The sequence below is a fragment of the Annulohypoxylon truncatum genome (genome assembly GCF_022578515.1).
Source record: "Annulohypoxylon truncatum strain CBS 140777 unplaced genomic scaffold F4807scaffold_57, whole genome shotgun sequence".
Taxonomy (NCBI): domain Eukaryota; kingdom Fungi; phylum Ascomycota; class Sordariomycetes; order Xylariales; family Hypoxylaceae; genus Annulohypoxylon; species Annulohypoxylon truncatum.
In genome coordinates this window covers 159490-176223 of record NW_025953843.1, presented here as the reverse complement: position 1 = coordinate 176223, position 16734 = coordinate 159490, and the positions used below count along the sequence as shown (strand labels likewise).

At 50.3% G+C, this 16734-nt stretch overlaps 6 protein-coding genes across 6 annotated transcripts; 4 read left to right on the top strand and 2 right to left on the bottom strand.

Annotated features, from left to right (window-relative positions):
* Positions 1 to 3217: 3217 nt before the first annotated feature.
* Positions 3218 to 4968, top strand: F4807DRAFT_454681 (putative NADPH-dependent methylglyoxal reductase GRE2; the record flags this gene model as incomplete). The annotated part of the gene is made up of 2 exons (XM_048000610.1): positions 3218 to 4279; positions 4852 to 4968. The coding sequence occupies 2 exons, from the start codon at positions 3218 to 3220 to the stop codon at positions 4966 to 4968; spliced, it is 1179 nt and encodes a 392-aa protein (XP_047848982.1).
* A 635-nt stretch (positions 4969 to 5603) lies between these two features.
* F4807DRAFT_465695 (uncharacterized protein) lies at positions 5604 to 6843 on the top strand (the record flags this gene model as incomplete). The annotated part of the gene is made up of 2 exons (XM_048002306.1): positions 5604 to 5709; positions 5768 to 6843. 2 exons carry the CDS (start codon positions 5604 to 5606, stop codon positions 6841 to 6843), a joined length of 1182 nt encoding a protein of 393 aa, XP_047848981.1.
* An 83-nt stretch (positions 6844 to 6926) lies between these two features.
* Positions 6927 to 9082, bottom strand: F4807DRAFT_334482 (CoA-transferase family III). Its single transcript, XM_047995314.1, has 2 exons — positions 7275 to 9082; positions 6927 to 7211 (listed from the first exon to the last, which is right to left on the bottom strand). The coding sequence occupies exons 1-2, from the start codon at positions 8730 to 8732 to the stop codon at positions 7011 to 7013; spliced, it is 1659 nt and encodes a 552-aa protein (XP_047848980.1). The 5' UTR covers positions 8733 to 9082; the 3' UTR covers positions 6927 to 7010.
* Positions 9083 to 9935: 853 nt separating this feature from the next.
* F4807DRAFT_465693 (uncharacterized protein) lies at positions 9936 to 10667 on the top strand (the record flags this gene model as incomplete). Its single annotated transcript, XM_048002305.1, has 1 exon — positions 9936 to 10667. The coding sequence occupies one exon, from the start codon at positions 9936 to 9938 to the stop codon at positions 10665 to 10667; it is 732 nt and encodes a 243-aa protein (XP_047848979.1).
* A 759-nt stretch (positions 10668 to 11426) lies between these two features.
* On the top strand, positions 11427 to 13288 carry F4807DRAFT_447303 (uncharacterized protein). The gene has a single exon (XM_047999870.1). It carries the CDS (start codon positions 11586 to 11588, stop codon positions 13152 to 13154), a length of 1569 nt encoding a protein of 522 aa, XP_047848978.1. The 5' UTR covers positions 11427 to 11585; the 3' UTR covers positions 13155 to 13288.
* A 94-nt stretch (positions 13289 to 13382) lies between these two features.
* Positions 13383 to 15745, bottom strand: F4807DRAFT_447302 (UEV-domain-containing protein). Its single transcript, XM_047999869.1, has 4 exons — positions 15542 to 15745; positions 15391 to 15478; positions 15088 to 15326; positions 13383 to 15019 (listed from the first exon to the last, which is right to left on the bottom strand). Exons 1-4 carry the CDS (start codon positions 15590 to 15592, stop codon positions 13751 to 13753), a joined length of 1647 nt encoding a protein of 548 aa, XP_047848977.1. The 5' UTR covers positions 15593 to 15745; the 3' UTR covers positions 13383 to 13750.
* Between the last annotated feature and the right edge of the window lie 989 nt (positions 15746 to 16734).

Genomic DNA, 16734 nt, shown 5'->3' with positions numbered 1-16734 from the left:
ATGGTTACCCAATGACACATTTTTTAAATTCTAATCAATCATTCCACAGATCTCATCTAAACATTTACAGTTCTTTCAAACCATGTAGGATTTATCGTCCCCATGGCCCGTTCTAAGCAAACCGCTTGGAGATCAAGGCCAATCAAGTTCGTATTATCATCCCGTTTACTGCGCGTGATATCAAACACGTTAAGTCTTTGATGTTACTTTGCAGATTATGACATATCATTTCCCGCGCTGCCGAAAATAACCAACGTAACACCGTTTCATATCTAGGTACTTCGATACTTCTCTACTATCTTGCAGCAAGATGCTACTTATAATGTGCATGATAGTTTAACTCGGCAATTGAAGATGTCTAGGAGACGGCCTTGGTTCAGTTACCTACTCAAGTATCAAAGTATAGTTGGAGAGTGTTCGATAACATGGCAATGAATACGGTTTTCCATTGTAATTCGACTCCTATTCACGTGTTCTAAACATTGAATTGCTTGTTAGGAAGCGGAGCAAGGAGAAATGAATAACTACGTTGTTGTGCGAGGAGCTTTAAACTCTCGTCCAGGGGCTATGATATACATATAGGAAGAGCCCCTTGTCTACTCTAAGGATAGCTACAAACAGGTCTCTCCAGGACCTTCTACGGTCTCCTATGGGCCGAGATCCTGTCCTACTAGATCACTAGCTAACTAAGAACTCCCTCTGCAGACCCTGATATTCATAAAGGGTTATCTAGAGCCGTACAATCGTCTGCTTCGGGAGGGCCGTGATCATCAGGACGAATATAGTCTCACTCCGCTTGGATCTTCTAACGTGAGCCTCATTCTTGAATCCTTTTTGCCGAATATGTTCCTGTGTCAGATCCCGGGGTATGATCGGTATCACCTGAGTGAACATACTTTGATAGTTTCAATGATCGCTTTCAACTGTTCGAATGTAATACGAAGTATCTTTAAGAGGGCTCCATAGTGGCAAGACTTTTGTAGTGACACCTAGGTATCTAATGTCTAGTTTGTGAGAGGACTGAGAGCTAAAGGCTCGACGGGTAGGATTTTGTCCCATTGAAAACCTCGGGAGACCTGCTGGAAACGGGTTCAAGAGCAGAATAAGCAAAGGAATTTTCCTGTATCCATACCGCGTTCTTTAGGCGATAATAGCTCAGAGCTCCTCGCGTAGCCAGGCCTTTGTTTTCTTGCTCGTTAGTTCCTATTGTGACGGGAACTTCGATTTCAAAAAGGCGTCTTGTAAAGTAGGTAGGCAAGCTTGAAAATGAGGAGGTATCATGACGAAATAAGCGAAGGGCTCAAGGGCACCTGCTAAGCGAACGTCAGCCTTGTGATCTCGAGGCGGCGGACCATGGTGGTTAGAACCTAGTGATTACCTAAGCTCAGGGGAAGGGGCTAAATATGATCCAAGGCTTACGAACGATGCCCAGGGGTAAAATCATCATACGTCATACCAGTAAAAGAGAAGTATTTCCTAATGCACTTTCCACGATTCCCTATTTGAAGCGTGACAGTCATTTTGGTTCGTTGCATTTTACATCTAGTATATCTCTTAATTGGAGCGACCGAAGATCACCAGGCACTTACGAGACTTCCATATTCCCAAATACCAGTCGATAAGGTCAAAGCATCGATATAGAAAGCACGTGTCAACGAGATATCTCATCATTGCTTCCAGCTTTAGCGCTGTCAATACTTGGTTCAATGGAACGAAGGAACGCGCTATGAGATTCGCCAACCCGAAAAGGGAGCTATTCTCGATGCTCTCACAGGAGAGACTGCATGTTCATTTGAACATAAAACAGTGGGTCGATCGAATGTAGTAAGATGCTTATATACTCTGTTCGGAAATACACTAAGCAATATCTGGTCATGATGTACATCAGAGCTAACTTCATACGCGCATGTGAATGGGAGCAACAGGGGATATCCCGCCCGGTACGTCGGTAATTGTCCTAAAGGACCAGGAGAGGAATGTCGCATTTGAGGGGCTGACATCCATCAACCTGTGGGGGCTGAAGACTATTTCTTAGACTGGCAGTTAAGGACGAAAACGACGAACGTGACTGGCCAATTCAACCTTGCCCCTGCACACGTTGTCTAGCCCTCTTCTGCAAAGCCTCATATACTATTACTACCTAGTCAATTACAACGGTGCTACTATGTACTTACCGTCAGTCTAATGGTTATGCTTTGTTAACAACTTATCTTAACTTAGAGCGAACCAAGCCCGCTTGCACTCGGATACATCTTGGCTTCGTCTACCGACGCCATCTAGAGGATTCGCGGCACTAGAGGCATGTCAAGAGGAGTACGTATGAGTACGTATTGCGGGGATTTGTTAGCTTTTCGAAGAGCTTCTGATTCAATCTGGTATCTGACGTGGGCTTTCGACTCTCAGAGTTTGGTCGACGGTAACCAGAATCCTAAGACGTTGGACAATGGACAACCCCATGATCATGATTGTCTAAACTTAGATGATGATGCGAGGCAAAACCACGTGCCGAAGCATATCGGGAAGCATTGCTGATCGCTATCAAGGGTTTATCAACGAGTGACAGGCTAGCCGTCAACTTACCAAAAGAGCTATGCCAAAGTTGGCGATCTTACGCAGCTTCTGATCGTCCTCGTTTAACTTACTAGCGGCTTCCATCGACTTAGGTAAAGTATGGTAACAACGTGCGGGCGGCTGAATAGAAAATCTCTACCGATTCGTGAGATAAGCGCATTTGGTTCAACTTGTAAAGCGACAGCAGGGTTTAGGGACGATAGCACCAGCATCGAATGGGCCCTGGGCGTCGAACCGAGGCGGCCTTCCTTCAGAGCTTATCTCGAAGCGCCGTTTTGAGAATTGACTGATGCAGCAGAGCGGGTACGGCGTAGATCGACCGAGTTGGGATCGTGACCTCCATGTGAGATATGTTCCATTTGAATTGATCTAGATAAAGATAGATTAGGCGGCCGACTGAAAAACGTGGGCCAAGTCGTGCGTGTATAAATTGCGCCGTTGCCATACGGAGGTTGGAAATTTGAGATCCATCGACTATCCTAACTTTATCCTCCTAACTTTATCCTCCCTATTCCTTCTTGACTGTGCTCGCAGCATCTTCCAAGTCTCTCGCAACATCTTCCGAGTCTCTTCAGGCAGCGAAAAAAAAAACCCGATACTACCTAGGCTGTTCAGTGCTTCTCAAATACGAAGCGAAGCTAAAGCGATGGAATCCCCGCGTCGGGTTCTCCTTACGGGAGCCAACGGTTATATCGCGCAGCATGTCCTTTCGCAGCTTCTCGAAGCTGGACACTCGGTACGCGCCGTCGTTCGCTCGCAAGCCAAGGTCGATATCCTCAAGAAGACTTTCGGTAAATATGTAGATACTCCGCAGCTAGACTTCGGCGTCGTGCCGGATATCACCACTGCCGGTGCCTTCGACGATGTGCTAGTATCTGCTCCGCCCTTCGATGCCGTCATGCATACCGCCTCCCCTTTCTTCCTGCGCCCGGTCAAAGGAGAGGTGTTCCTAGAGCCCGCGATCAAGGGCACGACGGAGGTCTTGAAGAGCATAGCCCGAGTAGCGCCGAGCGTGAAGCGCGTGGTCATCACGTCGTCGTTCGCGGCTATCGGCTCTATGCACGTCGACCCCATCTCGAACCCGCCTAAGACCTACACCAGCGAAGATTGGAACACCGTGACTCTCGAAGAGGCGATGGCTACCGAGAATCCCTTGGTCACGTACCCGGCCAGCAAAAAGTTCGCGGAGAAGGCGGCGTGGGATTTTGTGAAAGAGAACAAGGTCAACTTTGAGCTGGCGACGTTAAACCCGCCAGCGGTTTTTGGGCCCCTGGTCGACCCGTCTCAATACACGAGTACGGACCAGCTAGGCGAGACCTGTTCGTGGATCTACAACTCGTTCGTCAGCTCTAGCTTGAAAGCGAGCGATCCGGTACCCCCCACGTTCGTCTATGCGTGGATTGACGTGCGCGATCTTGCGCGCGCCCATCTACTTGCGATGACGGTGCCCGAGGCCGCGAACAAGCGATGGTTCCCCGTTGGCGGCGAACTGGGCATGCAGGGAATTAGCAACATCCTACGAGAGGCGTTGCCAGAGAAGCGGGACACGATACCTGTAGGCGAACCGGAGAAGACGACGAAGCCAGAGGGATTCTACGAATGCAGCGCCCCGGAAGTCGAGAAGGTGTTAGGCCTGACATATACGTCGGCGGAGAAATCCATCGGAGATCTAGCCCCGCAGTTGGTCGAGATCGAGAAGAGGGCGGTCGTAGCCGCGGCTACATCTTCGCCATCTTCACCATCTTCGCAAGCGAAAGAGCCTCAGGGCATCCTGCGGTGGCTCGCGGTGCTCAGGTGGAAGAAGTCCAAGGCCGAGTCGTCGGAAGCGAGAGAATCTCAAAGTATTCCCATTAGACACAAAGTCTCGAGTTTGATTAGGCGCATAGTTTCGAGGTTGACTTGAGTTAGAACGCAAAGCCATGTATGATTAGATAGATATACCGAGATACCTACCCACTAGCTAGTAATAATTTGAGGGACAAATGTAAACATTGAAATTGCTGTGGTAATGTTGAGTGTATTGGTTTTTGATGAGTCCATTCACGACATAATCCGAAAGCTAATGCCCTAAAGAGGGTTTGGTCGCTGATTAAGAGTTATGAGCAACTCAGTGTTATCCTGCCTGCGCCGCTTTCGATACTGCCTGCAAATTCATTTAGGTCTCGAGTGGAAAGCTGTTTTCTTAAGAAGCAAGCGGTGCAAATCTGAGCCAAATCGCGGGTTTTTCGCTATCTGCCATCTTGTAGAGGTAGAACTAACTTGTCTCCCAAAGAGCTCTAGGGAGCGGGCATCTTCGAGCGTCTGTATGCGCTGCTGAAAACGCGTCTGCCCCAGGTCACTAAGAGCATTTCCCGGATCGTTGCGGATAACATGACGGGCTTCAGTCTACCTAGATAGGTAATCAAGATAGCAGCAGCAGCAAGGGAGGCGATTAGCCGTAGATAATAGTTGCTTCACTCAGTTAAACAAGAGCTCAATTTGTGTTTATGAAATTTCTGAAATTCCATCCTGCGTTTACATGTTTCGGAAGCTCTAGCTGACATTTATTCAAAATAATAGGCTGGGCAGGCTGGGGTAGATTATCCCCTCTTTCTGATTGGCAGCAAATCAAGGGGTACTCCCCTGCAACTTGTTAAATTCCCCGACGCCCATATGTGCACAGGCGTTCGATATTATGGAGCTCTAGACTTCCAACAGTTTTGTATCTTGTATATTCGTAACAATGTGAACGTTGCGAGCATTCAAATTGTATTGTTGAAGTAAGCATTTGTACTCAATCTCAAACGCATTCAGGCCGAGACTTCTAATAATCATCTTAAGTACTTCTTCGAAGAGGACTTGTATGCGCGTGCCTTCGATGTTAGGGTTCAAACAGGAATCCTCCCCCTTGGCGTAGATAAAATCCATAATCACACACATCATTCTTCACTCACATTCCCCATCTTGAGACATATTAGCCATCTTATCTTCGTTAAACAACTTTCATATTATTATAAACACAATCTCATCTTCACATCATCTCCGTTGTCACGATGGCAGATGACCAGACAGATCCAGATTTTCGCTCCATCATAAATGCTGCCGCGGCGAAGTGGTACTCGCAGCGCAGCACTTCACCCGATCACACCCAAGCTAGCCGTGAGCATCCTATCAAGCCGTGTTTATCCCCGTTGCCGTAACTCACATTCCCTCGCAGATGATGCCCGAAACGTGAGCGCTACACGCGCGACTAATGGAGGAGAACGAGAAATCGATGACCCGAGCAATCGTGGTGGCCTAACTGCCTGGCAAGCCGCGCTGCAAGCTTTGCCGGGTGAGTCGAAGGACGTTCCTCTGCCGATTCACCCGCTCGCCCAAGCCCTGGCGGAACAGCCGTCCTTACGCCCAGTGGAGTGGAATCCCTACCGGCAGCAGGGAGGCTTCAAACCTAGGACGGCTATCGACTACAGTTCTTTGATGATTTATCTATCGGGCCAAGTCAACCCGAATCCGTGTAGAAATTGCCGGTTAAAAAATGGCCCCTACTTGCACTGTGTTGTAGCGCCTCCGTCCGTCCTCGGTCTGAGCAGCTTGAAACACGCGTGCGCCAATTGCACCTATCAAAATCAGCATAAGAAATGCACCAACCTCCCCATTGACGACGAGGAGTTGGTGGCGAGGAGCCGGATAGCCAGGTCGTCTCTGAAGCTCAAGAATCCGACTCCGATGAAACCGCCCGGGCGGAGGCCCAAGCCCGCGTCCGAGAATAACCTCCATCCCAGAGCAAGGTACAAGCCAGACTACGGTCATGCGATTCGTAAGCCGACCGCGCAGAGTATCTCGGCGGAAGCCTTCGGGGACAAGCTACGTCAGATCCGCTCGTGGTCGCCTCGGTCTCGGCGGCGGATGAAAGCCGAGGTGAAGCAGTGGGAGGCGGCGATTATGACTGTCGAAGCGGAGATCAGTCGCGGTTCGCCTAGGGATCATGCGCTCGACGAACGGGGCGTGAATGGAACCCCTAATCTACCTGCTAGTATGCAGTCTATTTCTCAAACTCCAATTCATCCTACTCTGACGCGTCCTACTGCGACGCCTCCGATATTTTCTGCCCCGCCCTCCGCCTTGTCGGCGCAGGGTTCCCTAGCTGAGGTAGAGGCCGATATGTACGATGAATATGGCCCGGAACAGATGGACGACGACGAAGACGGGAATGAAAATGCGGAGAGCGACTACGAAGGCACGTCGTGGGTCGGCTTCAATGACATGGGGCCTGTGATGAAGCCTCCGCTCTGATGAGGTAGCAGATATCTTGGTTGTTTTGGCTAGGTACTCTTGGTTTGGCTACTCTTGGTTTTCACGTTTTACAAATATCTAAGCATGAATTGATACCCACAACTACCTACTATTTTATATCTATAATGTCGAATGCTGATGATGATGATAGCCTAACTAAACCCGTTCTATTTTTTACCCGGCCACTTCGCCTCATATGCCCCCCTTAAGCAACTTCCACAATCGTATCCTAACTTCGTCGTGTCGTACTTAGCTGCAGGTCCGACAAACTCCATCTTCTCGTTGGGTACGCCAAGGTTAACCTCGATGGTGGTAAAGTATTCGGGATTGAACAACTGCGGCGTTACTTTTGGCATGTCACTCAAAAACTGTGAGATGAAGTTCAGCATGTGAATCCTGATTTTTAAATGGCACGTAGGTCGGTAGCTCACTGTTCTTATTTGTCTGTGTAGATCGTCGTAATGCCGCATTTTCATATTCGGCCACATCTCGCGCAACGACTGCTGCACTTCCGGGCTCTGCGTCCCGAGAGATATCAAAAAGCTGTTGAGTTGATTTAGCGACATCGACACGAGATAATTACCGCCCTTCTTCGCTCGCTTGTCCAGCGCGTTCATGACGCCTATGCAACCTACGATCCCGGTTTGGAAGTCGGAGTTGGGTAAGAACGGCATCACCGGCTCGTCTACGTTCCACATCCGAGCGAATAGCCACGCCACCCCCGTCACCGCGTCGCTGACCTGCTGCCAGCCGCTACGATGCTTCCACGGTCCCTTCCAGCCGTAGCAGTCCTCGCGTGCGTACACGATACCCTTACCTCGTCTCTTGGCCACCTCGTGCACGTATGTCGGGCCGAATCCGAGCTTTTCCAGGGCCCCGGGACGGTACCCATCGAGCACGACGTCGGCGTCTTCTATTAAGTGCAGTAGCGCCTTTCGCCCTTCCTCGCTTTTCAGGTCGATGTGCGCGTCCCGCTTGCCCATGTTACTTTCGAAGAGAACAATACCTAGATCTGGTAGTTTCATGTTCGATACCCTGATCACTGTGGCGCCGAACAAGGCCGCGAGCTTCGCGATCGTTGGGCCGGCAATTGCTCGTGTGAGATCGACGATTTTGATACCCTCCAGAGGACTATACGTCTTAGTGTCAATCTGGGGCCATGGTACCGGTGGTAGTCTCTCGTCGTGGAACTCCTCTAGTAAATATAGGGCGTCGTCGGCTACCGCCTTGCCTTGTTCTGTCTCGCGGTACTCTTCGGGCGTAAAACAAATTCCTCCTGCTTGTCTCCAGTATTCGTTGGCTTCAACATCCAGCCATTCCGCGTCGAACTGCCGCACCCCCTCGGAAAGCCCCTCGATAGCCTCCATCTCGTCGGCGACGTCCCTTTGCGTCGGCAGCCCGAGCATCCGCAGACTCCGATCGGAATTTAGTCCCCCGTGGAGATGAAACCAGCGCCCGTCGCGCGTCGGGTATAAGTTCGTCGCCAGCCGGCGCCAGAACGTAAATTGGTTTGTGGTATCGTAAATAGAGTACCGCTTTCCCAGCTCCGGGTCGGATATGGGTTTCCCGCCGACCCGCATCAACCAGAATGAGATGAGGAAGATAGAAGCGACATCGCTGTTAACCACGACATTCTGATCAGTCAAGCCGTACCGATCAGCACATATCGTGTTCCCGAAGGTGGCCAAGAGTGCCCACAGAGCGGTGCTCGACTCGCTACACTTTATGGGAGCAGGTAGAAAGGGAGTGGTGAGAGCCGAAGGATCGAAGGAGGTGCGTTGAGCTGCAGTCTTGACGGACTCGGGGATTTGTAGCCGCGAATCTGTGAGTAGGACTGAGTTAAGGATCCGTGAAGCTTCCGCTTGTATCGTGTAGTTGTCTTTTGCCATCGTTTGTCCCGTTTCCTCGGACCTTCTCAGCTATATGTACACCACTTGCTGTCGCGAGTACAGTGAGTTCAGTATGGCTTCGCACGTATGCGCGTACACTTGCAAGCGAGAGGCGGGCTTATGTTAGGTCCATGGATGAGAAGTCAGACACGTATATTCGCCTATATACCCTGCATGTGACCAGGGAAAGAATGCATCCAGATCCCCAACATCCTGCGGGGAAGAGGCACAACGAAACCGCCGAGTCGGATTTTATCCGCGGCTGTGGATGGCAGTAGGCAACTATGAGCCGGTAGATTCGCGACGGTTCAATACCTAGTGTTTACAAGTGAAACTACGTACGTACGTCAATTCCTTCACTAATAGTGAGGCTTTGTCTACCACGAGATGAACGCTCATTGACTACGCCTTCGCTTCTCAGCAGCTTGGGTCACAACACCAACCCTGTTACACTGTTATATTATTTATACGTGCTTTTTCAAATTATAAAGCCTAACATTCTAACATTCTCCTCCGTGAGATGAGATTCGCTTAAGAAGTTTAGAATCATAAAATATGCAAGAGTCAGTGTCTTCGCAAAGCTTCCGCCAGAGCCAGAGTGATATTGAAAATCGAAGTGCTGTCGCAGGCCGCATTTCAATGTTCTTTAATGGATCCAAAGCTTGACTACTTTAGAAGTCTTGGGATCACCCGTTTCTGTCGTCCGAACAAAACAACGGCGGGGGAAGAGAGGGCTACGTATCCAGGGAACGCCAGAGATATTTGAATCTTGTCGACGTAATTTACTTTTCTTAGCATTGATATCCGGGCGATTTATAGGAGTTACTTAAATACCTACATTTTATAGTTTATCCCTAATCATGGTCATGTCCGCTGTGGTCAGATCGTAGTCACCGATGCTCGCCTGATCTACCGCATGTACAGCTGTTTCAGGGGGGTGTGACTTCCTACCCTCAACCCCTTTTCATCCATGGAAGTTCCAACCCTACACACTACCTGAAAGATAGGGGATTGAAGTTTCCTCGCTCAGACGTTTCTTTCATCGTGACCCGTTAGTTTCATGAGAAGTTAAAATCAAAATCTTAGGCATGCCCACTATCCCAGTAGACTCCGTAGCTCTGCTCAAATGGATATAAAGTCCTGGGCGATCGAGATCTTGGACTTCTTGGGAAATTTTCGTATTTTGCATCATAGACCTTTCCAATGGCGTCCTCAAGTCTGAGCTCGACGACGAGTTCCTCTTCGATTTCTAAGGATTCTCACGACTTGAGTCTCGAGCTTCAGCCTGCGCCGCTACGTCTTCCTTCACGCAAAGCAGATGCGAATTTTGATGGCTCCAAGTCCGTGGACAAGGAACATATGTCGGCCGCAGAGGAGGATTCTTCTACCGTCGCTATTCGCAAGGAAATCACTCCACCACCACCTGAGCCAACTGTCACCAATGCTACGTCGCAGCGCCGCCCTACTGCTCCAAAACTAGGGTCGCTTGTGTCGAAGTTCGAGATTCTCGATGCGGTAAATAACGTTGAGAGCAGTTATGCGTTTAAATCCAAACCGAGTGGGATACCACGAGGGCAGACGACTACAGGGAAAGGTGGAGTTGCGTCTGAGGCGTTACAAAAGATTGATTCCATAAATAAGCAAGGTGTTACCGAGAAATCCGCGGACGTATCTCCAAGACAAGTTATGTCACCGCCTCCTGCAGGAAACAAGTCGAAACTTCCGGTGAGCACGCTGTCCAAGCCAGTGGTAGGGAACCATAGCTCTGAAGCTGTTCCTCGACTCCACAAGAATATCGAGGGGATATCAGCCGCCGAAGAAAAAGGGAAATCGGTAGAAAAACAATATTCGTCAAGCCGGGACTCGGCAGATGATGACCCTCACGTTGCTCCATCTCGTGGAACCTCTTCTCGGACACGCGGACGCCCTGGATAGGATCCCAGGCTGGTCGCTGACCGCAGAAAGGTATTTGAACATAAAGGCAGTTAGTACACCTACACAAGATCCTTTGAGAATTGGGTTGAAGCTGAGCATGTAGCATATTCTCCTTTTCCGAAACCGGCGGAGTTGGCCGTGGAACAATCTGATACTCAGAGATCGATGCCTAATCTAGTCGGCTCTTCCACGCAACGTATTCCAATGTCGAATTCCTCCCAGCAAAACTCCCCGACGAAGTCAAAGTTACACACTACCTCATCAGCTAACCCCCTCAAGTACCCACAGCAAGAGGGTAGCAGCAGTAACCAGAGAGATGAACATCCAGTCAAGCAGTCGCCAGACGGGAAGGACAGGTTGCCATCTATCTCGAGAATCCCAGTGAGGAGAGAACCACCAAGTGTTGCGGATCTCCGTAAATCCTTCGAGAAAGGCTCCCAACCACCTAAAGGTGCGCCCCAGACACCTTCTAAATCAAAGCCACTTGCAGAGAAAACCCCGGATCGTGCAGCTCGAGAAAGCAAGGAAGTACCCAGATCATCCGGGTCTACTGGCCGAGGAAATACTCCTTCCGTCAGAACGATAGCGCGGGACAAGGCCACATCTGTTCAGGCACCTCCGAGTATCGCAGGAAGGACCCCCTACCCCGTCTTGAACAATAAGCCCTCGGAGCAATCTTTGCTTGTGCGGAATGCTATTGACACTATTAAACATGCTCCGAGAGTTTCGTTGCCGAGGAGCAGCCGGTTCCGTCAAAGGGACGCTCACAATCTTGATGGAGCCGCGTCTTTCGATCAAGATGATACCGTAGAGCCAGACGAAGCAAGTCTAACAGATGGGTCTCGTTTTCCAGACACCGGAGACAGCAAGGATTTTCCCTTTCCAGATATAGTCCACCCATTTCTTACCACTAGCTCGATGGGCGGCCTCCGTAGCGAAATGAGGAGTGACAGGCCGCTGATTCATGAGGAAGCAGAGCCGCAGAATATTGGTAGAATTACCCAGAAGCCGGCATCCAAGTCAGGAGGTGCACTAAGATGCACGGGAAAGGTATCAGATCTTCGCAGATTATTTGAGAAAACTTCAAGTCGATGCGCATCACCGAACCCTTTCAAGTCACTTTGGCAAAATAGATCTCGGAATAAGCCAAAGGTGGAAACGGAGGAGACTCTCATTACGAGATACGACGAAGCCGGATCGTCGTCCACATCGGCAACGCACGTTTCTCCGCCGAAGAGGATATCGCTCCCTGAGTTAACCACATCAATATCAATTAACGATTTTTCCTGTGATTTCGCGGTCCCGGAGGCGCTAGGTAACGCAAGCTCGATAAAACACAAAGCACGCTTCGACATCGAGTTAGATGAGAACATGTCAGCCGAACAGGAGTCACCTGTCAAAGGCCGCATCCAACAGTTCGAACATCTAGAACGCGGCTCTCCAACCTCTAGTCCAGCTTCAATCTACCGAGGCAAGCCGTACAACGCCGACGTGGGTTCTTCCCCCAGAGGAAAAGAGAACGAAGCCAAACATATGAAGAATCGGACTAGCTGGCGCCCGTTCAGGCAACGAAGCGTCGAACTATGGCGACGAATATCCAATTCCTTTGTTCGATCGTTCGAAGAGCAGGCCGGTCCAAGCAATCACACTCATCTCGACGGTACTTGGTCAGGCTCACTACCTCGCCGGCCGCGATATCGTCGCTCAGATATCTTTAGCTACCACTTATACCGTTCGTCCGAAGTCGCCCATTCTCCTACCACGTCGCATAGCAGATCGAGTGTCAATACCGACGATGACTTAGTTGCACGGGTCGAAAATCTGTCACCCCATCGAACATATAAGCGATCATCATCCCGCGACATATCGATCAGCAAGACGTTCCCATTCTTAGCTCGCATATCGGACAGCTTAGGGGGCTCGGATGAATTTGGCGACTTTGGATTCGACGGTTCCATATTATCCAAAGCGACACGATCTCGAACCAAGTTGCCAACCGGGAAAACCCCTCGGTCTTCGTCTTCGCCCAATCCCCGCGGCGACCCGACTACTCTGTCCAAAGTAGTATCGCAGCAAACGGTGGCGGAACGCAAGCGTCGTCGGCTAGAAGAAAAGCAGGTCCGCCAGGAACTGAGACACAAGAAGAGAGAAGAGAAAGCAAAGGCCAAAGGCAAAGAAAAGGCGACGGGAGAGAAACGTAGCGAGGACGACGGGGAGGAAACAGCGGCTACACTGGATAAGGGGAAGGGAAAGGAAGTCGAGGGAAAGAAAAGGGAAAGCAGTTGGACCAAGAAGACAGCTTCGGGATTCGTCGTGCGCCAAATCAACGACGTCAAGCTTCGACATCCGAAGCCGAGACGACCGGGCCAGGTCAAGAAACTTGTCAATATGTATAAGGAAAAGGCGAGCAGCGGAATCAAGCTGGGCAAGGGTAGTGGTGCAAGCTCCGGGTCTGGCGCCGGTACCGCTGGTCCGGCTCATCACTGAAGCATTGCCATGGATACGGTTCGGGAGGGGACGGACGTTAGGTTGACTACTAGACACGTTACGGCTACAAGGTCTATCGTAAAATTGGGCGATGAGTTAGACGGCTGCAGATGCCACGGACAATAGACGTGGCTACTTATCAAGTATTGGATACCCTGGTGGTCAAGTATTAGTCGATCAGTTATTTGGCCACAGGGAAACACGACTCGACACCGAGGGAATGCTATACCTAAGACGCATGAGTTAATCCGTAGTTAGCGATAGAAAGGAGTTATCGAGGTGTAATGCAAGAGTTCCGAAACGACTCCTCTCATTTATTTCTTGGCGTAGCTACTATACAGCTAGCTGTCTGACTGACTGCGTAAATTCCTAGTCGGTTGTCATCACTGTCGTAGATTACCATACGACTCATTCGTGGTCCATCTCAAGTACATACCGCCTGCGTACTTGCGTAACCTTCCTAAAGTAGCCCATTCGTCATCATTGTAACCAGGTGTCTTTGTTACTGGGTAAAGTCAACCTAAAGGGACTACTAACTTCATCCTAAGACCTAAATACCCAGCTATTCACTTCTCACTCCTATCTTATAAAGTAACCTACCCAACAAGTCCCATACCCCTCCCTATCTTCCTCGCGAGGGCTTTCTTCAAGAACCACTCGCGGGCCAGACTGCGCGTAGTCTTGGCAAATACGGCAGGACTTATCCTGCCGCGCTCGACCGCTCTCCCTAGCACAAAGATAGCGTCGCCTAGCGCGCGCTCCTCGGCGACGACATCATACAGCTGGTTCGCGGCGACGGTGGGGGCCACCAATAAATCGTCGATAGGAGGGGGCTCGCGGGTTTGCGCGCTGGATATGACGCGGTCCGCTTCCTGTAGGGAATTTTGAAGGATGGCTGTGTTGGAGGCTAGCATGGAAGTGAGAGGAGTCAGGGCGGCGGAGTCAGATTGGAGGTTTTGAAGCGCGGCTAGCATGGCGTTGCGTTGAGCGGCTAGACCTAAGAGAGAGGACTCGTTTTGGGCACGGGCGCTCTGGCGCATGCTGTAGAGGGTCGAGGCAAGCTGTCGCAGAAGAGCGTCTTTCTCGGGGTTGGGAGGGATGGGGGGCGGCGGGAGGTCGGTAGCCGAGGAAGAAGGGAGGGCGAGGGAGAAAGGTTCGTCCATTAGGTCGGGAGGCGGAGGCGGCTTGGGGTGGAGTTGCGCCGGGGGTTGCTGCGGTACGGGCTGTTGCCAGCTTGGTGGAGGGCCGCCGTATGACGACGATCCGGGAGGGGCGGCTGCGTTGTACGGGATGGGGGTGACAGGGGATATTATAGATACGCGCCGGGAATCTTGCGCTGGGAATCCGGCCGGAGGGTCGCCGTGCAGGTACGCGTGTTGCTGCTGCTGAGGCTGGGGTTGATATTGCACGTTCGGGGGTGGTTGCTGATAGGATGGAGTTGGATGAAGTGGTCCTTGCTGGGGTGGTAATGGAGGAGGAGCGTCATATCTGGAAAGTCGATTCGACTGCGGTGCTGGGCTAGTCACCGCTGGAGCGCCGTACTGGCTGGATCGTCGCCGAACTTCGTCTGGCAGAGGTGGTCGCGGAGGCCCGTCCGCGACGGTGGATGGCCCAGATATCACCTGAGGTAAGTCACTGCCTTTAGGCGGAGGCGGAGGAGGTCTTGGATCGTTCGTGTGTGGGGAGGGAATTTGGTGGGGGGTTTGTCTCGACATGTCCGGAGGCAAAGGCGGAACTGGTGGGGGAGTCGGAGTCGGAGTAGATTGCTGTTGCGGCGCAATGCGAGCTTGCTGTCGGGAGACCACCGGAGGCTCCTTTGCGAATATGTCTCTGAGGATAGCAAGGAAATCCAGTAAAGAGGATTTCTACATATTCTGTCAGTGCTCTCGCCATGAATGTAGTATAGATTGGTCAACGTGGATGGTGTACTCACATCCCAGAACTCTGCCCAACCCACAAGGTATGGGTGATATATACGCCCCTGAGGATCAACATGCTGACCGGGACGCACCATCATGTTCTCGGCAGGGGTGACATATCCCAGCGGCGCCTCTCGTGGGTAGGCGTGCGGTATCCATAACGAGATGGGAAATCGGTAGGTGGTCCCACGGAATATGACGGGGATGGTACCGGAGAGGTGTAGGAGGAGGGCAGACACGCCATTATCGAAAGCTGGTTCTTGTTAGAACGTACCAGATAATTGGTATCTGTAGATATTATATGGACGAATGCATACTGTGAACGTCTGTCCTCGGCGACAATGAAGGGTACTGAGATAATGCCTGAGCTACATCGTTGTATGTTCTGTTCACATCTTGGTATTCCTATTAGATCGAAGCTGTTAGACACGTCTAATTAATTCCGATAAAGCATTGCCATTAACTTACACTTGTCAGGACGCTATACAACCAATTTAGCACATGCTGCTGGACGACCATGTTGAGGTTCGTGTACAGCGGGTTACCGTTGAGGTCGCAACGTCATGATAATAAGTTGGTGTTGAGATTGGATAATTGGAGTAACAAGGTACGTATGTTAGGTAACGAAACGAGAAGCCTTGTGCTTCAGCGTTTGATGCCCGCCAAGGCTGATAAGTTTCTGGCCAATCATGGTCAATCCCCTTCCCTTAGTTTCATCTAGGTTCATTTAGCTTGGCACAGTTATGTACCTAAGTACTTGTCACGAAAATGGAAAGCCGATAAAATCCTGGGTTTTGCCGCAGACGTCATTAGGTAATGGTTTGACAGACTTCTATGTCAGTTCTCCATGCTAAAGACTATTAACCCCCATTCTTTTACAATCCCACTCCCTGTTACTCTTGTGCATCTTCAAAGCACGCAACTCATGCACTCTCAAGGATTTCCTGGAAAATAATCCTTGCGGCATCGTGAATCAGCCGATCTGATTATTTGCACATGTATATTGTGCGACAATACCCGATCAATGGCACATCGCCGGCATCGGTTTCTTTGTACGAGCAAAGTTCTTCAACCGACACACCACCATTATGGCATTGTGTTGTAGTATTGCAATGAAAAACGCTGCCGCTAGCCCTAGTGGCGGATACTAGTCTATCCTCTCTAGATCTAGATTTGTCCAATCACTCGGGCTCGACGAAAGGTTAATGGCGCCATGTTGCCCGCAGGTAAAGTACAGCATGTGGACATGTGCACATGTGCCTTTTCTCCTGTTCCTTTTCTACCCTTTCGGCCGTCAGAGCCTTCATTGAAGATGTCCCCATTTAAACAAGAAGGTGTCTTTCGCAATTTATAATCCGTCATATTTTCTTAGAATACCCGCCGTATTTAAATCCCTCTTCTATCAAACTTGGCTAGAGAGTGGATGGTTCATTAGTAATGAATTTTGGCTCCTATTACTACGGCAATTCCGAAACTGAGGAAGAAAGCTTATAAGTTTGTTCCTGAGTCTTAAACTCTCCGCTTATATCTTTACTCTGGTTTCCTCTCCTACTTCCAAGTCTTAACTACTACTTATTACTTACCTAAATTCCAATTATCCCTAAAGTCTCTTTCGTCACCCTCACCATCACCCTCACCATCACCAACCCTTGACTCAAATC

Excerpts from the sequence above, each read along its gene's own strand:
- F4807DRAFT_447303 (XM_047999870.1), top strand. The coding sequence starts at position 11,586 with ATGGGCGGCCTCCGTAGCGAAATGAGGAGTGACAGGCCGCTGATTCAT.
- F4807DRAFT_334482 (XM_047995314.1), bottom strand. The coding sequence starts at position 8,732 with ATGGCAAAAGACAACTACACGATACAAGCGGAAGCTTCACGGATCCTT. Across the intron at positions 7,212-7,274 it reads TACACAGACAAATAAGAACA|TTTTTGAGTGACATGCCAAA; the intron begins GTGAGCTACCGA and ends TTCATCTCACAG.
- F4807DRAFT_447302 (XM_047999869.1), bottom strand. The coding sequence starts at position 15,592 with ATGGTCGTCCAGCAGCATGTGCTAAATTGGTTGTATAGCGTCCTGACA. Across the intron at positions 15,479-15,541 it reads TGTATAGCGTCCTGACAAGT|GAATACCAAGATGTGAACAG; the intron begins GTAAGTTAATGG and ends TCGATCTAATAG. Across the intron at positions 15,327-15,390 it reads GCCGAGGACAGACGTTCACA|CTTTCGATAATGGCGTGTCT; the intron begins GTATGCATTCGT and ends AACAAGAACCAG.